The 25,078-nt window shown below is 44.6% G+C and overlaps 1 protein-coding gene across 1 annotated transcript in view; it reads left to right on the plus strand.

Moving 5' to 3' along the window:
• The window catches only part of ift140 (intraflagellar transport 140 homolog (Chlamydomonas)), a 279,472-nt gene that overhangs the window by 55,085 nt on the left and 199,309 nt on the right, over positions 1-25,078 (plus strand). The window contains exons 8-11 of the mRNA XM_073060034.1: positions 5,979-6,085; positions 15,289-15,437; positions 16,260-16,460; positions 24,980-25,052. Coding sequence (XP_072916135.1) covers positions 5,979-6,085; positions 15,289-15,437; positions 16,260-16,460; positions 24,980-25,052 — 530 coding nt within the window. The remainder of the gene's footprint in view (positions 1-5,978; positions 6,086-15,288; positions 15,438-16,259; positions 16,461-24,979; positions 25,053-25,078) is intronic.

A 25,078-nucleotide genomic window follows, 5' to 3' on the forward strand; every position in this document is an offset into this window, starting at 1 on the left:
TTGCTGTGTTTGCACATTTCAAGGACGTACAGGTAGGGTCAGTAAAGGGCTTGCTGTGTTTGCACATTTCAAGGACGTATAGATAGGGTCGGTAAAGGGCTTGCTGTGTTTGCACATTTCAAGGACGTATAGATAGGGTCGGTAAAGGGCTTGCTGTGTTTGCACATTTCAAGGACGTATAGATAGGGTCGGTAAAGGGCTTGCTGTGTTTGCACATTTCAAGGACGTATGGATAGGGTCGGTAAAGGGCTTGCTGTGTTTGCACATTTCAAGGACGTATGGATAGGGTCGGTAAAGGGCTTGCTGTGTTTGCACATTTCAAGGACGTATGGATAGGGTCGGTAAAGGGCTTGCTGTGTTTGCACATTTCAAGGACGTATAGATAGGGTCGGTAAAGGGCTTGCTGTGTTTGCACATTTCAAGGACGTATAGATAGGGTCGGTAAAGGGCTTGCTGTGTTTGCACATTTCTAGGACGTATAGATAGGGTCAGTAAAGGGCTTGCTGTGTTTGCACATTTCAAGGACGTACAGGTAGGGTCGGTAAAGGGCTTGCTGTGTTTGCACATTTCAAGGACGTATGGATAGGGTCGGTAAAGGGCTTGCTGTGTTTGCACATTTCAAGGACGTATGGATAGGGTCGGTAAAGGGCTTGCTGTGTTTGCACATTTCAAGGACGTACAGGTAGGGTCCGTAAAGGGCTTGCTGTGTTTGCACATTTCAAGGACGTATAGATAGGGTCGGTAAAGGGCTTGCTGTGTTTGCACATTTCAAGGACGTATAGATAGGGTCGGTAAAGGGCTTGCTGTGTTTGCACATTTCAAGGACGTATAGATAGGGTCGGTAAAGGGCTTGCTGTGTTTGCACATTTCAAGGACGTACAGGTAGGGTCAGTAAAGGGCTTGCTGTGTTTGCACATTTCAAGGACGTATAGATAGGGTCGGTAAAGGGCTTGCTGTGTTTGCACATTTCAAGGACGTATAGATAGGGTCGGTAAAGGGCTTGCTGTGTTTGCACATTTCAAGGACGTATAGATAGGGTCAGTAAAGGGCTTGCTGTGTTTGCACATTTCAAGGACGTACGGGTAGGGTCAGTGAAGGGCTTGCTGTGTTTGCACATTTCAAGGACGTATGGATAGGGTCGGTAAAGGGCTTGCTGTGTTTGCACATTTCAAGGACGTATGGATAGGGTCGGTAAAGGGCTTGCTGTGTTTGCACATTTCAAGGACGTATGGATAGGGTCGGTAAAGGGCTTGCTGTGTTTGCACATTTCAAGGACGTATAGATAGGGTCGGTAAAGGGCTTGCTGTGTTTGCACATTTCAAGGACGTATGGGTAGGGTCGGTAAAGGGCTTGCTGTGTTTGCACATTTCTAGGACGTATAGATAGGGTCGGTAAAGGGCTTGCTGTGTTTGCACATTTCTAGGACGTATGGATAGGGTCGGTAAAGGGCTTGCTGTGTTTGCACATTTCAAGGACGTATGGGTAGGGTCGGTAAAGGGCTTGCTGTGTTTGCACATTTCTAGGACGTATAGATAGGGTCGGTAAAGGGCTTGCTGTGTTTGCACATTTCAAGGACGTATAGATAGGGTCAGTAAAGGGCTTGCTGTGTTTGCACATTTCAAGGACGTATAGATAGGGTCAGTAAAGGGCTTGCTGTGTTTGCACATTTCAAGGACGTATAGATAGGGTCAGTAAAGGGCTTGCTGTGTTTGCACATTTCAAGGACGTATAGATAGGGTCGGTAAAGGGCTTGCTGTGTTTGCACATTTCAAGGACGTATAGATAGGGTCAGTAAAGGGCTTGCTGTGTTTGCACATTTCAAGGACGTACGGGTAGGGTCGGTAAAGGGCTTGCTGTGTTTGCACATTTCAAGGACGTATAGATAGGGTCGGTAAAGGGCTTGCTGTGTTTGCACATTTCAAGGACGTATGGGTAGGGTCGGTAAAGGGCTTGCTGTGTTTGCACATTTCAAGGACGTACAGGTAGGGTCCGTAAAGGGCTTGCTGTGTTTGCACATTTCAAGGACGTACGGGTAGGGTCGGTAAAGGGCTTGCTGTGTTTGCACATTTCAAGGACGTACGGGTAGGGTCGGTAAAGGGCTTGCTGTGTTTGCACATTTCAAGGACGTACAGGTAGGGTCGGTAAAGGGCTTGCTGTGTTTGCACATTTCAAGGACGTACGGGTAGGGTCGGTAAAGGGCTTGCTGTGTTTGCACATTTCAAGGACGTACGGGTAGGGTCGGTAAAGGGCTTGCTGTGTTTGCACATTTCTAGGACGTATAGATAGGGTCGGTAAAGGGCTTGCTGTGTTTGCACATTTCAAGGACGTATAGATAGGGTCGGTAAAGGGCTTGCTGTGTTTGCACATTTCAAGGACGTACGGGTAGGGTCGGTAAAGGGCTTGCTGTGTTTGCACATTTCAAGGACGTATAGATAGGGTCGGTAAAGGGCTTGCTGTGTTTGCACATTTCAAGGACGTACGGGTAGGGTCGGTAAAGGGCTTGCTGTGTTTGCACATTTCTAGGACGTATAGATAGGGTCGGTAAAGGGCTTGCTGTGTTTGCACATTTCAAGGACGTATAGATAGGGTCGGTAAAGGGCTTGCTGTGTTTGCACATTTCAAGGACGTGCGGGTAGGGTCGGTAAAGGGCTTGCTGTGTTTGCCCATTTCAAGGACGTATAGATAGGGTCGGTAAAGGGCTTGCTGTGTTTGCACATTTCAAGGACGTACGGGTAGGGTCGGTAAAGGGCTTGCTGTGTTTGCACATTTCAAGGACGTACGGGTAGGGTCGGTAAAGGGCTTGCTGTGTTTGCACATTTCAAGGACGTACGGGTAGGGTCGGTAAAGGGCTTGCTGTGTTTGCACATTTCTAGGACGTATAGATAGGGTCGGTAAAGGGCTTGCTGTGTTTGCACATTTCAAGGACGTATAGATAGGGTCGGTAAAGGGCTTGCTGTGTTTGCACATTTCAAGGACGTATAGATAGGGTCGGTAAAGGGCTTGCTGTGTTTGCACACTTCAAGGACGTACGGGTAGGGTCGGTAAAGGGCTTGCTGTGTTTGCACATTTCTAGGATGTACAGATAGGGTCGGTAAAGGGCTTGCTGTGTTTGCACATTTCAAGGACGTACGGGTAGGGTCTGTAAAGGGCTTGCTGTGTTTGCACATTTCAAGGACGTATAGATGGGGTCGGTAAAGGGCTTGCTGTGTTTGCACATTTCTAGGACGTATAGATAGGGTCGGTAAAGGGCTTGCTGTGTTTGCACATTTCTAGGATGTACAGATAGGGTCGGTAAAGGGCTTGCTGTGTTTGCACATTTCTAGGATGTACAGATAGGGTCGGTAAAGGGCTTGCTGTGTTTGCACATTTCTAGGACGTATAGATTAGGGTCAGTAAAGGGCTTGCTGTGTTTGCACATTTCAAGGACGTACAGGTAGGGTCGGTAAAGGGCTTGCTGTGTTTGCACATTTCTAGGATGTACAGATAGGGTCGGTAAAGGGCTTGCTGTGTTTGCACATTTCTAGGACGTATAGATTAGGGTCAGTAAAGGGCTTGCTGTGTTTGCACATTCCAAGGACGTATGGATAGGGTCGGTAAAGGGCTTGCTGTGTTTGCACATTTCAAGGACGTATAGATAGGGTCGGTAAAGGGCTTGCTGTGTTTGCACATTTCAAGGACGTATAGATAGGGTCGGTAAAGGGCTTGCTGTGTTTGCACATTTCTAGGACGTATAGATAGGGTCGGTAAAGGGCTTGCTGTGTTTGCACATTTCAAGGACGTATAGATAGGGTCGGTAAAGGGCTTGCTGTGTTTGCACATTTCAAGGACGTATAGATAGGGTCGGTAAAGGGCTTGCTGTGTTTGCACATTTCTAGGACGTATGGATAGGGTCGGTAAAGGGCTTGCTGTGTTTGCACATTTCAAGGACGTACAGGTAGGGTCGGTAAAGGGCTTGCTGTGTTTGCACATTTCAAGGACGTACAGGTAGGGTCGGTAAAGGGCTTGCTGTGTTTGCACATTTCAAGGACGTATGGGTAGGGTCGGTAAAGGGCTTGCTGTGTTTGCACATTTCAAGGACGTACAGGTAGGGTCGGTAAAGGGCTTGCTGTGTTTGCACATTTCAAGGACGTATAGATAGGGTCGGTAAAGGGCTTGCTGTGTTTGCACATTTCAAGGACGTACGGGTAGGGTCAGTAAAGGGCTTGCTGTGTTTGCACATTTCAAGGACGTATAGATAGGGTCGGTAAAGGGCTTGCTGTGTTTGCACATTTCAAGGACGTACGGGTAGGGTCGGTAAAGGGCTTGTTGTGTTTGCACATTTCAAGGACGTATAGATAGGGTCAGTAAAGGGCTTGCTGTGTTTGCACATTTCTAGGACGTACAGGTAGGGTCGGTAAAGGGCTTGCTGTGTTTGCACATTTCAAGGACGTACAGGTAGGGTCGGTAAAGGGCTTGCTGTGTTTGCACATTTCAAGGACGTACAGGTAGGGTCGGTAAAGGGCTTGCTGTGTTTGCACATTTCAAGGACGTACAGGTAGGGTCGGTAAAGGGCTTGCTGTGTTTGCACATTTCAAGGACGTACAGGTAGGGTCGGTAAAGGGCTTGCTGTGTTTGCACATTTCAAGGACGTACAGGTAGGGTCGGTAAAGGGCTTGCTGTGTTTGCACATTTCAAGGACGTACAGGTAGGGTCGGTAAAGGGCTTGCTGTGTTTGCACATTTCAAGGACGTACAGGTAGGGTCGGTAAAGGGCTTGCTGTGTTTGCACATTTCAAGGACGTACAGGTAGGGTCGGTAAAGGGCTTGCTGTGTTTGCACATTTCAAGGACGTACAGGTAGGGTCGGTAAAGGGCTTGCTGTGTTTGCACATTTCAAGGACGTACAGGTAGGGTCGGTAAAGGGCTTGCTGTGTTTGCACATTTCAAGGACGTACAGGTAGGGTCGGTAAAGGGCTTGCTGTGTTTGCACATTTCAAGGACGTACAGGTAGGGTCGGTAAAGGGCTTGCTGTGTTTGCACATTTCAAGGACGTACAGGTAGGGTCGGTAAAGGGCTTGCTGTGTTTGCACATTTCAAGGACGTACAGGTAGGGTCGGTAAAGGGCTTGCTGTGTTTGCACATTTCAAGGACGTACAGGTAGGGTCGGTAAAGGGCTTGCTGTGTTTGCACATTTCAAGGACGTACAGGTAGGGTCGGTAAAGGGCTTGCTGTGTTTGCACATTTCAAGGACGTATAGATAGGGTCGGTAAAGGGCTTGCTGTGTTTGCACATTTCAAGGACGTATAGATAGGGTCGGTAAAGGGCTTGCTGTGTTTGCCCATTTCAAGGACGTATAGATAGGGTCGGTAAAGGGCTTGCTGTGTTTGCACATTTCTAGGACGTATAGATAGGGTCGGTAAAGGGCTTGCTGTGTTTGCACATTTCAAGGACGTATAGATAGGGTCGGTAAAGGGCTTGCTGTGTTTGCACATTTCAAGGACGTACAGGTAGGGTCGGTAAAGGGCTTGCTGTGTTTGCACATTTCAAGGACGTATAGATAGGGTCGGTAAAGGGCTTGCTGTGTTTGCACATTTCAAGGACGTACGGGTAGGGTCGGTAAAGGGCTTGCTGTGTTTGCACATTTCAAGGACGTACAGGTAGGGTCAGTAAAGGGCTTGCTGTGTTTGCACATTTCAAGGACGTATAGATAGGGTCGGTAAAGGGCTTGCTGTGTTTGCACATTTCAAGGACGTACGGGTAGGGTCGGTAAAGGGCTTGCTGTGTTTGCACATTTCAAGGACGTACGGGTAGGGTCGGTAAAGGGCTTGCCATGTTTGCACGAGAAGCATGGTAACACTTGAGGGTGACCCCCAACACAATCTCGGACTGTGTTGGTTGTTGACGCAAATCACACATATCACTATATTTCAATGTTTCAATGTACAGTGCATATCAAATAAAGCCAATCTTTAACCTGTAATCTGTTCTGCTTTTTCATCAGACTTTGGGATCTGGATAGAGATGAGAATTATGTGTTGACACTAGATGAACACCTGGGATTTAGCACTGGAGAAAGCATCAATTGTATCTCCTACTGTGAAAATAAAGGTAAGTCTAAACCTCAGGATAGCTTTTTATTTCCTTCTCATCCCAGTGTGCCTGAGATAACTAAATTGGACAGTCATTAAATCCCATTCCCATTCCAACATGTTAGTCCATGGCATCCCCTACTGTCACGATGAGGCCTCTCTCAGGTTGGAGGAGCAGCACTTCATATTCTGTCTGCGTAGCCTCCAACCTGATGTCTGAACATAGATTTTTCCAACTTCCAATAATTTCTGGCCTTTCCTCCTCTTCTTTTTCATTCCCCATTGTAGCTCTCCTCTTACCAATTCAATTCTCCACATCTACCTATCATCCCATCCTCCTTCTCTTTCTCTCACGGTCCACTGTCACCTCCGATCAGATTCCTTCTTCTTCAGCCTTTTACCTCTTCCACCTATCGCCTGCCAACTTCTTATTTCATACCACTCATCCATGTCACCTTCCAGCTTGTACTCGTCCCCCTCCCCACACCTTCTTATTCTGGATTCTGCTTCCTTCTCTTCCACTCTTGATGAAGGGTCACGGCTTGAAATATTGACACGTTATTCCTTTCCAGAGATTCTGCCTGATCTGCTGAGTTCCTGCAGCATTTTGTGTTTGTTAGTCCTTGAGTGACTGTGTGTAGGCCTCCATTAGTCTCCGTTAGTTTCCAGGGCGCAAGCCTGGGCAAGGTTTTTTTTTAATGAAAGACCGGCAGTTGCCCAAGCTGCAAGTCTCCCCTCTCCACGCCACCAATGTTGACCAAGGTAAGGGCATTAGACTTTGAATGAGTAGCACAACAATAATTGGGAGACTGTAGGTCTGACACGGTGGTCAGCAGCACAGGAGCGCCGCAGGGAACCGTACTCTCTCCGGTCCTGTTCACCCTGTACACATCAGACTTCCAATATAACTCGGAGTCCTGCCATGTGCAGAAGTTCGCTGATGACACGGCCATAGTGGGGTGTGTCAGGAATGGGCAGGAGGAGGAGTATAGGAAACTGATACAGGACTTTGTGATATGGTGCAACTCAAACTACCTGCGTCTCAATATCACCAAGACCAAGGAGATGGTGGTGGACTTTAGGAGATCTAGGCCTCATATGGAGCCAGTGATCATTAATGGAGAATGTGTGGAGCAGGTTAAGACCTACAATTATCTGGGAGTACAGTTAGACGAGAAGCTAGACTGGACTGCCAACACAGATGCCTTGTGCAGGAAGGCACAGAGTCGACTGTACTTCCTTAGAAGGTTGGCGTCATTCAATGTCTGTAGTGAGATGCTGAAGATGTTCTATAGGTCAGTTGTGGAGAGCGCCCTCTTCTTTGTGGTGGCGTGTTGGGGAGGAAGCATTAAGAAGAGGGACGCCTCACGTCTTAATAAGCTGGTAAGGAAGGCGGGCTCTGTCGTGGGCAAAGTACTGGAGAGTTTAACATCGGTAGCTGAGCGAAGGGCGCTGAGTAGGCTACGGTCAATTATGGATAACTCTGAACATCCTCTACATAGCACCATCCAGAGACAGAGAAGCAGTTTCAGTGACAGGTTACTATCGATGCAATGCTCCTCAGACAGGATGAAGAGGTCAATACTCCCCAATGCCATTAGGCTTTACAATTCTACCGCCAGGACTTAAGAACTTTTTAAAAGCTATTATTAATGCTTTTTGAGATAGTGATTTAGATGCATATCATATTTTTTACTGAGTTAAGTATTATATGTAATTAGTTTTGCTACAACAAGTGTATGGGACATTGGAAAAAAAGTTGAATTTCCCCATGGGGATGAATAAAGTATCTATCTATCTATCTATCTATCTATCTAATTGCTGACTGTTTTCTATAAATGGTCTAAATTAAATGGCAGAAACCAATCCTGCTCTTCCTCCCTGTCCATTCCCTCTTCCACTCCCCACCATCTTGTCTGCACTGACTGTTCAGCACTAATTCAACTTGAATCGTTCCTGATTGGTTTCTAAACATTGTACACCACAATATCATGTTGTTTAGTCACATATTTGATCAGACTTAAGTTTCACTTTTCTTCAAACTACATGTTGACAAAAATAAAATCAGAGGCTTAATCATAAAATTATTCACTGCAAAATCACTCACTCCATGTTCAAGTTCTAATATGAGTTCATTGACATTCAATTGTATAGATGTATACAGCTAAACAAAACAATGTTCCTCTAGGACTGGGGTGCAAAACAGTACATGTATCACATACAGCACATACAATAGTATTAACAGGTTGAAAAAATTCTGTAGATGCAAATCAGAGTGGATAAATCCCCAGGGCCTGACCAGGTGTTCCCTTGGACCCTGCGGGAGGCAAGTGCAGAAATTGCCGGGGCAATAGCAGAGATATTTGAATCATCCTTAGCAACAGGAGAGGTACCAGAGGATTGGAGAATAGCCAGTGTTGTTCTGCTGTTTAAAAAAAGGCTCTAAACATAAACCAGGAAATTGTAGGCTGGGGAGTCTGGCATCAGTTGTAGGAAAGTTATTGGAAGGTTTACTAAGGGATTGGATACAAGACCATAAGATATAGGAGCAGAAGTAGGCCATTTGGCCCATCGAGTCTGCTCCACCATTCAATCATGGGCTGATCCAATTCTTCCAGTCATCCCCACTCTCCTGGTTTCTCCCCATACCCTTTGATGCCCTGGCTAATCAAGAACAATTGAATTTGAATTCTCTCCCCATTGAAATAATAGTCTACCTGTTTATTTCTTCCCCTGAAGTGCATGACCATACACTTTCCAACATTGTATTTCATTTGCCACTTCTTTGCCCATTCCCCTAAACTATTAAGTCTCTCTTTAGGCTATCTGTTTCCCCAACTCTACCCACTCCTCCACCTATCTTTATATCATTGCCAAATTTAGCCACATATCTATTAATTCCATAGTCCAAATCACTAACATACATCGTAAAAGGCAGCAGTCCCAACACCGACCCCTCTGGAACTCCACTGGTAACTGGCAGCCAGCCAGAATAGGATCCCTTTATTCCCACTCTCTGTTTTCTGCCCATCAGCCAGTGCCTCACCCATGCTCGTAACTTCCCTGTAATTCCGTGGGCTCTTATTTTGCTAAGCAGCCTCATGTGCGGCACCTTATCAAAGGCCTTCTGAAATTCCAAGTACACCACATCCACTGCATCTCCTTCATTTACCCTGCTTGTAATTTCCTCAAAAAATTGTAGTAGGTTAGTCAGGCAGGAATTTCCTTTCAGGAAACTATGCTGGCTTTGGCCTATCTTGTCATGTGCCTCCAGGTATATTGTAATCTCATCCCTAATAATCAATTCCAACAACTTCCCAACCACTAATGTCAGGCTAACAGGTCTATAGTTTCCTTTCTGCTGCCTCCCACCCTTCTTAAATAGCGGAGTAACTTTTGCAATTTTTCAGTCATCCGGTACCATGCCAAAATCTATCGATTCTTGAAAGATCATTGTTAATGCCTCCATAATCTCTCCAGCTACTTCCTTCAGAACCCGAGGGTGCATTCCATCAGGTCCAGGAGATTTATCCACCCTCAGACCATTAAGCTTCCTGAGCACTTACTCAGTTGTAATTTTTCACTGCACATACAGTCGGCCCTCTTTATCCGCAGATTCCACATGCGCAGATTCAACCAACCGTGGATCAGGAAAATCTGGAAGTTCTCTCTCCAGCACTCATTGTTTGAGCATGTACAGACTATGTTTTCTTGTCATTATTCCCTAAACAATACAGTATAACAACTATTTACATAACATTTACATTGTATTAGGTATTATAAGTAATCTAGAAATGAATTAAAAGTACAGGCAGTCCCCGAATTATGAATGAGTTCCATCCCTGAGTCCGTCTTTAAGTCGGATTTGAAGTCGGAACGGGTTCGTCCGGTATTATATAGCGTCAGTTAGTCAAACGTTTTTCTTAGTATATAGTACGTATTTTACCTTTCTATGCATATAAAAAAACTTAAGAAACATACATACTTCAATGATTAAACCACTGCGTTGCTTAGTAATAATTGTAGCTTTCATCGGGGCAGGCCTTTCACATGCTCCATTAAAATTGTTCCGATCGTTGACCGACTGTAGCCTAACGTTTTTCCGATGACTGATGGCATTTCACCTCTTTCCAATCGCTTTATTACTTCCACTTTATTTTCAATCGTGATCATGATTATTTTCGTGAACAGAAACATCGCAGATTCAGAGCTGTGCCGCCAGGTCCTAATGTCCACCGCACTGAACATGTTAAATTTTAAATTTTTTTTTATTAGTTTTTCTATACATTTTACAAATTAAAAAACCCCAAATCACAATGAGGAACATTAATACAGTGCAAAATTAAGCATACAATGACAATATGCTACAAAGGAAGAAAATTTAACAAAAAAGCACCTAAATTGAAGACAAGTAAACTTAGTATCCTCCCCAAGCCCCACAACACAAAAAACTCCAGACCAACCACAACACAATATAGAGAAGAATATAAATCAGGACAATCAAACTCCCAGACTGTGAATACACTTAGCAACAGAGGATATTAATGCCTACTACCAGGAAAAAAAAAGGGAGCTGAAAGCAAGGGACCGAAAAGAAAAAAAAAACCCTAGTCAAGAAGAAGGTTATGAAAGTACTCGATAAAAGGTCCCCAGACCTTATGGAACTTTAGATCCGAATTAAGAACTGAATAATGAATTTTTTCGAGGTCCAAGAAACAACAAATATGAGTTTCTTGAAGGAAAGCAATGTCAGCTTTGAGTTGTTTAATATGTGAGAATACCTTCCTCCTTTTAACAGGGTGATTCAATCCCTTTACATTCCAGTTCACGAATTTAAGTGCACTAGCCATTATCAATTACTAATGCATAAAAGGCAGCAGGCATATAAAAAGTCAAGCAATACAATAGCAGTCTGGGAGCAGAAATGTAAACATAGATTCGTAAAATCAAAACATAAACATGTCCTGAGCAATAAAGAAAAACAATAAATACAGTCAGTGATGTTGGAACTGGAAAACCCACCCCATCCACAAACCCAAAACTAGACAGCTACCAAAAAAAGCAGCTAGTTCTACCAAAAAAATTAACCCAAATATAACTTCCAGATCTGTGTCATTAACAGCAGTTCCGTATAAATACTATAGCAAATAGTAACTAGTTTATGCACTAGAAAACATAACTACAAATTGGAACATCTTCTGCAGAAATATAAAACTTAATACAGAGAAAATCAGAAGAAAACCAAAACTAACCTACCCGCGAAAAATTATGGAAGAATAAAGTAAGAGAAAGGGAAAAAAAAGGGAGGAAGGGGAAAATTATAAATTCAAGAAGAGTACTTATCAACCATTTACAGAGAGGAGAATAGATTACACAAGTACTATTTAAACGTCCATAGGGAAACATTAAGCACAGAATGTCTATTTACAAAAGACACACCAAATCCAGGGAGAGATTGTCAACAGCCCTTAGAGTTTCAATGAATATTGTCTGAGTGATTCAAGTAAAGTCTGAGTCCAGAAAAAGTAATTTTACTACGAGAAGTACTTATCCACCATTTTAGGAGGTCCGATCGGGTTCCAAAGATGACTGGATAGCCGGAAGACTTGCAACAAATGCCTCAGCCTCCTTCACTGACTTAAACCACTTATATTTTCCAGTATTAAGCGTGATTCGTAAATCGGCAGGAGTACGAAGAGAGGGTTTAAAACCACGATCAAAAAGCACTTTCATTACGCCATTAAACTCAGCGTGCATCTTTAAGGTCTGGGGTGCAAAATCTTCCACAAAGCGAATGATTGTATTTTGGAAAGTAAAAGTACCTCTGCAACATGCCTCCATAATCAGACGGTGTTTTACCTGGTATTGATGAAAGCACAAAATTACTGGTCACGGGCGGGAGCCCAGAATTCCGGGGGGAACGTAGACCCTGTGTGCCCTTTCGAGCTCAGGCGGGTTCGGAAACAAATCTTTCCCGAATATCTCACAGAGAAACTCGGCGAAAAACTTCACGGTTGATCCCTGTTCGGTGGCCTCTGGCAACCCAAGAATTCGAAGGTTACAACGTCTGCTGCGATTTTCGAGATCCACCATTTTGGAAAGGAGTTTGTTACATTTTTCATCTAGGCTGGAACAGAGAGTCTCCAAGTATCGAACACGACTTTCTAAATCTTCAGAAGTCGAATCGATGCGAGATAAGTGTTCAGCATGTTCGTCCACTCAATTGTTGATCTGATCCAGTTTGGCTTCCAGCTGTTTGAAAGCGGTTCTAAATTCCTTTAAAATATCATCTCGGTGTTGTTCCAGCGCAGCGAGGGTCTCAACCGACAGAGCCGGAACTTCCTTTCTCCCAGATTTAGAACTCTTGCTAGACATTGTAAGGTAGATGTATTCACAGGAAGTAAAGGAAACCAAAAAAGTTCCTAACTAAGGTTTAACAAATGGAGACATTTAGTGCAAAGATAGCGACAATAACGGAACAAAAGTTCGGAGCAGCTAAGCAATCGCCATCTTACTGGAAGTCCCTGAACATGTTAAATAAGGTCCGGGGTTCCGCTGGGTCCTAAAGACCACTGCATTGAGCCAGGTTAAATAAGGGACTTGAGCATCTGTGTTTTTTGGTATCCGCGGGGGGTCCAATCACCCATGGATAAGGAGGGCCGACTGTACTTCACGTCCCTGACACTCTTGAATGTTGGTGTACTGCCGATGTCTTCCACTGTGAAGATTGATGCAAAATATGCATTTGGTTCCTCTGCCATCACTGCATCTCTCAATACAATATCTCCAGCATCATTTTGTATTGGTCCTATGTCTACCCTTGACTCTCTTTTATCCTTTATATATTTTAAAAAAAGCTTTTAGTATCTTCTTTGATATTAGTTACCAGCTTCCTTTCATAATTCATCTTTTCCTTCCCAATGACCTTCTTAATTTCCTTCTGCAAGTTTTTAAAAGCTTCCCAATCCTCTCTCTTCCCACTAGCTTTGGCTTCATTGCCCTCTCTTTTGCTTTTACTTTGGCTCTGACATCACTTGTCAGCCACAGTAGTATCCTTTTTCCCTTTGAAAATTTCTTCTCATTTGGAATATATCTTTCTTGCACTTCCCTCATTTTTCACAGAAACTCCAGCCGTTGCTGCTCTGCTGTCCTTCCTGCAAATGTCCCTTTCCAGTCAACTTCAGTTAGTTCCCCTCTCATGCCATTGTAATTTCCTTTATTCCACTGAAATACCAGCACATTGGATTTTATTTTTTCCCTCTCAAATTTCAATGTGAACTTGATCATATTGTGATCACTGTTCCCTCAGGGTTCTTTAACCTTAAGCTCTCTTATCACTTCTGGATCATTGCACAACATCCAATCCAGCACATCCAATCCCCTGGTGAGCTCAACAACCCCAGCTGTTCTAAATAGCCATCCCTTAGACATTCTACAAATTCTCTGTCTTGAGGTCCATCTGTAAGTATTTGGATAGACAAGAACTGATTAAGGATTGTCAGCATGCTTTGTGCGTGGTAAGTCATGTCTAACCAATCTTATAGAGTTTTTCAAGGAAGTTGCCAGGAAAGTAGATGAAGGCAAGGCAGCACATATTTTCTGCCTGGACTTCAGTGAGGCATTTGACAAGGTCTCACACAGGTGGCTGCTCAAGAAGGTTCAGTCGCTTGGCATTCAGAACAAGGTAGTAAATTGGATTAGACATTGGCTTTGTGGGAGAAGCCAAAGTGTGGACGTAGAGGGTTGCCTCTCTGACTGGAGGCCTGTGACTAATGGTGTGTTGCAGAAATCGCTGCTGGGTTCTTTGTTGTTTGTCATCTATATCAATGATTGGGATGATAATGTGGTTAATTAGATCAGCAAATTTGTGGATGACATCAAGATTAGGAGTGCAGTGGACATTGAAGATGGCTATCATGGCTTGCAGAGGGAATTGGACCAGATGGAAAAAAGGGCTAAAAAATGGCAGTCGGAATTTAATGCAGGCAAGTGCAACTCTGGTAGGATCCACCAGGGTAGGTCTTACACAGTGAACAGTAAGGCACTGAAGAGCGTGGTAGAACAAAAGGATCTTTGAAAACAGGTCCATAATTTATTGAAAGTGGAGTCACAGGTAGATACAGTGGTGAAGAAAGCTTTGGGCACATTGGCCATCATAAATCAGTGTACTGAGTCGAGCAGATGGATGTTATGTTTAAGTTGTGAAAGACATTGATGAGTCCTAATTTGGAGTATTGTGTGCAGTCTTGGTCTTCTACCCACAGGAAAGTTGTAAACAAGTTTGAAAGAGTACAGAGAAACTTTTACAAGGATATTGCCGGGTCTGGAGAACCTGAGTTATAAGGAAAGATTGAATAGGTTAGGACAGTATTCTTTAGAACATAGAAGATTGAGATGTTATTTGATTGAGGTATACAAAATTGAGGGGTATAGATAGGGTAAATGCAAGCAGGCTTTTTCCGTTGAGGTTGGGTGGGAATAAAAGTTATAAAAGAAACAGGAGGGGAAACTTCTTCACTCAGAGGGTCATGAGAGTGTAGAATGAGCTGCCAGCAAAAGTGGTGCATGCAAGTTTGATTTCAATGTTTAAGGGAAGTTTTGATAGGTACATGGATAGTAGGAATATGGAGGTCTATGGTTGCTGTGAGTAGGCAGTTTAAATAGTTTTATCATGGATTAGATGGGCCGAAAGCCCTGTTTCTATGCTGTTCTGCTCTATGAAGCTATGTACAAGTTGACATGAAGTGCATATATGATATATACGTAGTACAGTAGCTAAATATACAACGGTATTAATTCTACAGGCACTGTCCTAAATAAACAGATTATGTCGCATAGTAGTTAGCATGATGCTGTTATAACTCCAGCCGTCAGAGTTCGGAGTTCAGTCCTGGTGTCCTCTGTATATGTTTGTCCTCACCGCGGAATGCGTGGGTTTCCTCTGGGTGCTCCAGTTTCCTGTCACAGTCCAATGACGTACTTTTTTAGGTTAATTGGTCATTGTAAATTGTCCCATGATTAAGCTACCTCTTAAAATAGGTGGGTTGCTGGTGGCATGGCTTGAAGGGCTGGAAGGGCTGGAATGGTGTATCTCTAAGTAAAATAAATGTGTACTGAGCGGTAACTGGGTGTTCAGAAGTCTCTCAGCCTGGAGGAAGAAGCTGGGGGTACATCTTCTTATTCTGTGGAATCTGATCAGAAGACTAACATGCTGTTTCCTAGGTATCCTAGCGGCTGGCACCTCCAAAGGGCAAGTTGCTATGTGGCGAAAGACTCTGGTCAGCAGTGTGAGACGTCACTGTGTGCAGGGGAAGGACCAGTGGAAACCTCAAGCTCCAATAGATCTTGAAGGAAATATAATTCAGCTCAAGGTAATGAGGTGAAGAATCTACTCAATCTCATTCTTTTCACTAGTGCCATGTAGCACAATCATTCGATGGTTAAAGAACATTCAAAGTGATGGAGGAGCTCAGTGGGTCAGGTAGCATCTATGGAGAGAAATGGACAGTCAATGTTTCGGGTCAAGACCAAACTATAATAGTGTTGAGCAACCCTACACTACTGTGGAGCTCCATGGTAGTGTAGTGGTTAGCATGACTCTTTTATCACTGTTATGTGTGTGTTAGCAGGTAAGTCTCACTTTATTAACTAAACATATTACACACAGAATTTATTTCAACAATTCTGCAATAGAAAATAACCAGTATTCATAAACCCAAGAGATTCTGCAGATGTTGGAAATCCAGAGCAACACACAGAAAATTTGGCTCATCAAGCCTGCTCCGCCATTCTATCATGGCTGATATATTGTTTCTCTCAACCCATTTGCCTGCTTTCTCCCTGTAACCTTTGATGCCCTGGTTAATCAAGAATCTATCAACATCTAAATATACCCAGTGACTTGGCCTCCACAGCAGTCTGTGGCAATGAATTCCATAGGTTCACTGCCCCCTGACTAAAGAAATTCCTCTTCATCTCAGTTTTAAAGGGACGTCCTTCTAAAGATAAAGGATCTTGGCCCAAAATGCCAGTTTTTTTATTCCTCTATAGATGCTGCCTGACCTGCTGTGTTCTTCAGCATTTTGTGTGTGTTACTCTGGATTTCCAGCATCTGCAGAATCACTTGTGTTTAAGACTTGCCTGGTTATTTGCTCTCTTTGGTAACACTCTGTCTGTGTCTGCTGTTTGCTTAGTGGGGCTCCAGTAAGAACCTGCTGGGTGTGAACAATGCTGGCACAGTCCTCATCCTTAGTGAGCAGGTGATGTCTGCTCACTTCAATCAGCAAGTGACAGCGATACAGGTGGCTCCAAACCAGCTCAGCCTCAGCTTCTCATCAGGAAACCAGCAGATGCTACGAACAGACATTCACGTCAAAGGGGTTTATGTCACCAAGGTAAGAAACTGAAATCTGCTCCATTGCCTACGGGCATCAAAATAGACACGTCTTGTAAATATGTGAGTCGAAATGGGAGTGCCTTATAAATATGGGCATGAAAATAGATGTGCCAAAAATAGGCGTGCCTTGTAAATATGGCCTCCAAGAGGACCACATTTGTCCTCCTCATTGTTGGGTTTGGAAGCTTGCGTGCGTCAATGATCCGGAGAACTATGTTGGCTGGAGTCAGGGCCTTGTACTATGACTCTTGGTAGGATCACCCATGCCAAACAGGTCAAAGGGTAGAGGCCAGACTAAGAGCGGTCCACCGGTCATCTAGGTTCGGGGTTCAGCTCAGGGCTAACTACCCTGACTGATCAAAAAAAATTCAGGAAGCCCTGAACACTGCCAAGACCAAGACCAAAATTGGTTTTTGGAATGTACGAACCATATACAACACTGGCAAATTAGCACAAGTAACTGCAGAACTGTGTTGTTACAACCTGCATATACTGAGCGTCAGTGAAAGCAGACGGACAAGGTCTGGCAGACTAAAGGCAGCAACTGGTGAAACAGTTTTATACTCGGGAAGGGAAGATGGTCAGCATCCTTATGGTGTAGCGGTCATTTTGAAGAAAGGCATTGAAAAGTGCTTGCTGGAGTGGAAACCAATCAACAGGAGGCCAATGAGTCAGGCTGAAAGAGAAACCAATGACCATGAATGTCATCCAGTGCTATACTCTAACGAACGATAGTGACATTTAAGAAAAAGATGTCTTCTACGGACAGCTGCAGTCACAGGTAGAGGTTAACACCACACCATGACATAATCAACATCATGGGAGATGTAAATGCCAAAGTGGGAAATACCAACTTACACTTCACTAGGATCATGGGCACGCATGGATGTGGAACGATGAATAACAATGGTGAAAGACTGGTTGAATTCTGTGCCATAAGCAATCTGATCATAGGAGAGACCCTCTTTCCACTCCATGAAATCCACAAACTGCCATGGTGCTCACCCAATGGATGTGACAGGATCCAGATTGACCATTTAATGATCAATGGTACATGGAGACGATCTTTGCAGGATGTAAAGGTAAAGAGAGGAGCAGATACAGGAAGTCATCACCACCTTGTAACAGTGATGAAACTCAATCTGAGAAGCACTGGGACCAGAGCACATGTAATGTTGAAAAGCTCAAGGACACCAGTGTGAGATCTGCATTCACCATTCAGCTTAGGAATAGATTCCAGGCCTTGCAAGACCTTGAAGAGGATGAGTCAGTAGACAGGATCAACACAATGTGGAAATGGATTGCCCCAGTCTTAAAGGAGAGTAGTGAGGCTTGTCTAGGATACAGAGCTGGAAAGAAGTACAGAGAGTGGATGCAGCAGGGAACATGGACAGCCTTAGGAAAAAAAGATTGAAAATTAAGAAATTGTTAAATGCAAAGTCAATACAAATTAAGGTGAAACTTCAACTGCATACACTGAAGCTAACAGAAAGTGACGAGACCTGTAAGAATGTATAAGAGAGTCCACATAGAGGACCTTGCAGAGGAGGCCGAATCAGCAGCTGGTTGAGGTGAACAGGAAATGTTATAAGGTTTCAGAATTGGAAGGTGGAAAGTTCCAGGCCAGATCCAGTGGGGAATGGGGACAAGTACCCAAGAACTGGACAAAGGGAGTTATTGTTAGAATCGTCAAGAAAGGAGCGCTAAGTGATTGCAGCAACCGATGTGGCATCACACTTCTGTCAGTGCCCAGCAAGACGTACAAAAACGCTGGATGAACTCAGCAGGTCGGGCAGCATCCGTTGAAAGAAGCAGTCAACTTTTCGGGTTGAAACCCTTCGTCAGGACTAAAGGAGGGGGCAGGGGCCCTATAAAGAAGGTGGGGAGAGGGTGGAAAATCAATCAGAGGAAAGTTCAAGGGGTGGGGGAGGAGAAGCAAGGAGGGGATAGGCAGGAGAGGTGAAGAAGGAATCTAAGGGGAAGGCACTATGGGTAGTAGAAGAAGGCAGAGTCATGAGAGGTGATAGGCGGCTAGAGAAGAGGAGACAGAGTGGAGGTGGGATGGGGAAGGGAGAGGGAGGGAATTACCGGAAGTTGGAGAACTCGATGTTCATACCATGGGGCTGGAGACTACCCAGACGGTGTATGAGATGTTGTTCCTCCAACCGAAGTTTGGCCTCATCATGGCAGTAGAGGAGGCCATGTATGGACATATCCGAATGGGAATGAGAGGGAGAGTTGAATTGAGTGGCAACCAGGAGATCCTGTCTGTTGTGGTGGACGGAGTGTAGGTGCTCAACAAAGCGGTCCCACAATCTACGTCGGGTCTCGCCAATGTAAAGGAGGCCGCACCGGGAGCACCGGATGCAATGGATTATCCCAACAGACTCACAAGTGAAGTGTTGCCTCACCTGGAAGGACTGTTCGGGGCCCTGGATGGTGGTAAGAAAGGAAGTGTAGGGACAGGTGTAGCACTTACGCTTGCAGGGATAAGTGCCAGGTGGGAGATCTGTGGGGAGGGACGTGTGGACCAGGCAGTCGCGGAGGGAACGATCCCTATGAAAAGCAGAGAGGGGTAGAGAGGGAAAGATGTCCTTAGTGGTGGGGTCCTGTTGAAGGTGGCGGAAGTTGCGGAGGATAATATGCTGGATCCGGAGGCTGGTGGGGTGATAGGTGAGGACAAGGGGGACACGGTCCCTGTTGTGGTGACGGGAGGATGGGGTGAGGGCTGAAGTGCAGGAAATGGAGGAGATGCGGGTGAGGGCATCATTGATGACGGCAGAAGGGAAACCACGATTCTTAAAGAAAGAGGACATTTGGGATGTCTTGGAATGGAAAGCCTCATCCTTGGAGCAGATGCGGCGGAGACGGAGGAACTGGGAATAAGGAATAGAATTTTTGCATTTGGCAGGGTGGGAAGAGCTATAATCAAGGTAGTTATGGGACTCCTTGGGTTTATAGAAGATGTCAATGGACAGTCTGTCTCCAGAGATGGAGACCGAGAGATCAAGAAAGGGGAGAGAAGTGTCCGAGATGGACCAAGTGAATTTGAGGGCTGGGTGGAAGTTAGAGGCAAAGTCAATGAAATTGACGAGCTCAGCATGGATGCAGGAAGCAGCACCAATGTAGTCGTCAATGTATCGAAGGAAAAGTTGGGGAGCAGTACCAGTATAGATTTGGAGCATAGATTCACCCCAAAGTTATTGTCCAATGGATTACAGATGTTGATGTGTGCTTGAGAAAAGAGCAAGCTGGCTTCAGGAGAAACAGAGGCTGTGTTGACCAGATCTTCACGCTGCGTAACATCATAGAACAGTGCACAGAATGGTAGAGACAACTGTATGTGAATCTTACCAATTTTTAAAAAGTTTTTAAAGCATCCACAGGGAGAGCTTCTGGTGAACTGTCAGATCTTATGGGATCCCTTCCAAAATTGTTCAGTTTATCCAGAGTTTCTATGCTAATGAAACACTCTGGTTTCCTTGGCTACGTGAATCTAGTGAAGACAATCTCTGGCCCCGCCAAATGTGTGAGATTGAGGCGTGAGCCTACCCGAAACCCCCTTGTTTGTGTGGATGCTGAGTAATTTGTTATCCTGTCACAAATGAGTGCCATGAAATAACAGACAGTACACCACATACAATTAAAAGATTTATCTTTATAATTCTTAATTTGACTGAAGAGTTAGTAAAGAACAGAAAAAAAAGAAAAGGGCCCAATTTAATGAAACATTCTAATGTGCACAAGTTGGAGCTCACTGGTTTCCCTGAGTCACCGATCCTCGATCGATCTCACCCCGGGTTTCGCCAAACCACGGTCCCGCTCCGGGTTGACTTTTATGACCTCTTCTCTGTAGCGTCTTCTCTCTTCTTCTCCTCTCAAACAAAACAAAACCCAAGCCCAACCTTGGTGTCCCTCACCAGAGAAACTTCCCCTTCAATTCGGCCATCCTAATTGGGTAGCAGACATGTCTCCACATTTCTTATCTTCAGCAATAACCCAAACATAAATGGAAAACAAGCAGCTCGTACAGAGCAGCGCAAAATGAAAAACATGCATCATAACAATAAAAATATACAAACCAGGGCATTACACTAATTTCACCTGCAAAGTTGGGGACAGCAGTTTGAACTTTGAAGTCAAGACAGGAGTCAGGCAAGGCTTGTGATGTTGGCAATATTATTTAACTTGGTTATTGACTGGGTTATCAGGCAAACAACGAAAGATGAGCAGAGAGGCATTAGGTGAACTCTACTTTAGAAGACCTTGACTTTGCGGGTGACCTCGCATCTCTATCACATATGTTCCAGCACATGCAAGAGAAAACTCAGTGCCTGTGTACCTTTGGTAGGCAGGTTGGACTCAGAGTCAAGCAGATAAAGACCGAGACCATGACCCTCAAAGTAGAGTCTCCTCCTCCCAACGCCAGGCATATGGCATTGACATTCCCAACACTGGCAGATTCACCTACCTGGGCAACATCATTCAGCAAGAATGTGGGACCAAGGACAACATCCAATGAAGGCTCAGCAAAGCTAGAAATGTCTTCAGATCATTGAACAACATATGGGGATCAACAGTATTCACACCAAGGTGAAGCTGTACCAGAGCTGTGTTCTATCCACACTCTTGCACAAGTCAGAATGCTGGTCAGTGATAGAGAATGACCTTGGCAAGCTGTCATCATTCTACACCATGCGCTTCCGGAAGATCCGCAGTATTTTCTGGGTAAAAAAGATCTCCAACGACACTCTACTCCTTCAGTGACATGGCCACAATCATCATGAGGAAATGGAGATGGATTGGGCAAGTGATGAGAAGAGAGGTTAACTCCATCATTAAGACATTTCTTCATTGGACCTTGAAGGGTGGAGGAAACGTGGGAGACCAAAGACAACTTTGTACAGTAGAGGCAGAAATGAGGACCCTGAACCACACCTGGGGTACAATAGAGAAGATGGCCATGGACAGGCAGAGATAGAGAACCTTCACTACTGTCCTAAATGCTAGTGACATAACAGGCACTAACTTGTAAGCGTGGGCATCAAAATAGGTGTGCCATCATGTATACATAAAATCGATGATTAAGAAAGAAGCTTAATTTTATTTGTCACATGCACATTGAAACTTGCAGTGAATTGTGTCCTTTGTATCAAAGATCAACACAGTCCGCGATTGTGCTGGGGGCAGCCTGCAAAGTGTCACAGACAGACAGACTTTATTAATCCCGAGGGAAATTGGGTTTCGTTACAGTCGCACCAACCAAGAATAGTGTAGAAATATAGCAATATAAAACCATAAATAATTAAATAATAATAATTAAATTATGCCAAGTGAAATAAGTCCAGGACCAGCCTATTGGCTCAGGGTGTCTGACACTCCGAGGGAGGAGTTGTAAAGTTTGATGGCCACAGGCAGGCATGACTTCCTATGACACTCAAGTGTTGCATCTCGGTGGAATGAGTCTCTGGCTGAATGTACACCTGTGCCTAACCAGTACATTATGGAGTGGATGGGAGACATTGTCCAAGATGGCATGCAACTTTGACAGCATTCTCTTTTCAGACACCACCGTCAGAGAGTCCAGTTCCACCCCCACAACATCACTGGCCTTACGAATGAGTTTGTTGATTCTGTTGGTGTCTGCTACCCTCAGCCTACTGCCCCAGCACACAACAGCAAACATGATAACACTGGCCACCACAGACTCGTAGAACATCCTCAGCATCATCCGGCAGATGTTAAAGGACCTCAGTCTCCTCAGGAAGTAGAGACGGCTATGACCCTTATTGTAGACAGCCTCAGTGTTCTTTGACCAGTCCAGTTAATTGTCAATTCGTATCCTCAGGTATTTGTAATCCTCCACCATGTCCACACTGACCCCTTGGATGGAAACGGGTCAGCGGTGCCTTAACCCTCCTCAGGTCCTTAGTCTTTTTCACATTAAGCTGCAGATGATTCTGCTCACACCATGTGACAATGTTTCCCACCGTAGCCCTGTACTCCACCTCATCTCCCTTGCTGATGCATCCAACTATGGCAAAGTCATCAGAAAACTTCTGAAGATGGCAAGACTCTGTGCAGTATTTGAAGTCCGAGGTGTAGATGGTGAAGAGAAAGGGAGACAGGACAGTCTCCTGTTGAGCCCTAGTGCTGCTGACCACTCTGTCTGACACACAGTGTTGCAAGCGCATGTACTGTGGTCTGCCAGTCAGGTAATCAATAATCCGTGACACCAGGGAAGCATCCACCTGCATCACTGTCAGTTTCTCATCCAGCAGAGCAGGGCAGATAGTGTTGAAAGCACTGGAGAAGTCAAAAAACATGACCCTCAGAGTGCTGGCTGGCTTGTCCAGGTGGGCGTAGATACGGTTCAGCAGGTAGACGATGGCATCCTCAACTCCTAGTCGGGGCAAGTAGGCAAACTGGAGGGGGTCTAAGTGTGGCCTAACCATAGGCCGGAGCTGCTCTAGAACAAGTCTTCCAGGGTCTTCATGGTGCGGGAGGTCAATGCCACCGGTCTGTAGTCATTGGAGCCACTGGGGCGTGGCGTCTTCGGTACAGGAACGAGGCAGGACGTCTTCCACAGCACAGGAACCCTCTGCAGACTCAGGCTCAGGTTGAAGACATGGTGAAGTACTCCACATAGCTGGGGGGCACAGGCTTTGAGCACCCTGGGGCTGACACCATCCGGGCCTGCAGCCTTGCTTGGGTGGAGCCGTTTCACCATACTTCTGGTGCCAACATAGCATGTCCACAGCTTACTAACCCTAATTTGCACATCTTTAGAATGTGGGAGGAAACCAGAGCACCTGGAGAAGACTAATATGGTCATGAGAAGAATGTGCAAACATGTTACAGACAGCGCAGAATAGAATCCCGATTTTCCAATTGCTATGCTATCGCCATCCCAGATCCGGCAGGTGGCAGGTGAAATGTACTAATGTCTGTATTCTGTGTTGTTGAAGTTCTTTGGTAGTATTTTATTCACTGTTTTGTTTTGCATTTTGTTCATTTTATGGTATTTTGGTGGTTTGATAGAGTCAATGAATCCTCCCAGATATAAATGCACTATCAGAATCAGGTTTAATATCACCAGCACTGAAATTTGTTGTTTTATGGCAGCTATAATTACAATATGAAACGTATGTATAAAAAAATTAACTAAGTAGTGCAAAACGAGAGCAACAAAAGAAAAAAAAAATAGTGAGGTAGTGTACATGGGTTCATTGTCCATTCCAAAATCTATACCAGACGATGACACAGCCAGTCAGAATGCTCTCCACTGTACAATTGTAGACATTTGTGAGTCTTTGGTGACTTACCAAGTCTCCTCAAGCTCCTAATGAAATGTGGCTGCTGTCATGCCTTCTTTGTAATTGCATCTGTAACACCCTGGTTAAGGTTTTTACTTCTAATGCTGCAAAGTATTCCATTAAATAGTTTTCTGTAGAAGGAGTGTGTTCTGCTGATAGTGCTTGGGTTTCTGTTAAAGATAAAGGGTCATGTTCAGGAATGTTGGGTCAGCTAATCAGGATAGTAGCATTGGGAGAAGGTTCTAGAGAAAGCTGAGTGGAGAGGTTTTGTGACAGACACTGGTGCAAGTCATGGTCTTAGTCAGCAGGAGATGAAGAGAGAAGATCGAGAGGACCAGCTGTAAGATTCTATCCGATTGGATTGCAGGATTTGATGGAGTTCAGGATGGGAGTTCTACTGGTGATTGGTGAATAGGAGTCAGTGTTGTGAGTAAAAGACACCTCCAGTTATGGAAGATATGAGCTCTGACCTTGTGCACATTTGACTGGTTTAATTATAGTGGGCCCTTTTATTTTTTTAAACTTTTCTTCTTTAATAACTGTTTGTTTAAGCTGATATTCATAAATACACCTTTTTTTGTTTGCAGTGTACGCTCTGTTATTGCTGACTGATAACTGCACGTGGGCAATAATTACATGACATTCGCTCAGATCGGGGTTCAGGTGATCAAAACATCCCAACTTTCTGGTTTGCTGGGACCCAAATCATACTGACCCTAGATGTACGGTGTTTGAGAAAGGTGGCTTTCTCACCGCTGCGTTCAGTGGCTGTTAGCGAGTAGCTAAGGAGCTGTGCTTCTAGAGAACCTGGTGAAAAGTTTACTCAAATGTGTTGGGCTCAGGAGAGACACCCAGCAACTGGTTTGTGAATATGGTGGGTGGAAAATCCGGAGGCTGCATAGTGGCGTTGTTCACTAGGTGCAGGTTATATGGATTAGGGTCCTGTGAACACATTCTGATGACCAGCCTCTCATCTTGTTACGGTTCTCTAGCAAAATATGGATTAAGTGTGCTCTGTCAAGGAATTTGAAAATGATGCTCTGATCCAGAGCTGAATTATAACAAGCTTGTTCACAGCTGTTTTGAAGGTTGATGATACATCTTGCTTATAAATGATGCTTTTGACACAAGTTAGTTCAAACCTCTGCTTTGAAGACCTGAGCACTTCACTGCATGAAACCTCTGCTTTCTGTTATTACAGGAGATGGTAGTGGTGTGGAATGGCAAACACGTTAGTGTTTTTGAACTATTTGGACCATCACTGAAAAATGCAGGTAACGTTATTATTTAGGTAAAATCA

Source organism: Hemitrygon akajei, chromosome 11 (genome assembly GCF_048418815.1).
Source record: "Hemitrygon akajei chromosome 11, sHemAka1.3, whole genome shotgun sequence".
In the NCBI taxonomy this organism is placed as follows: Eukaryota; Metazoa; Chordata; class Chondrichthyes; order Myliobatiformes; family Dasyatidae; genus Hemitrygon; species Hemitrygon akajei.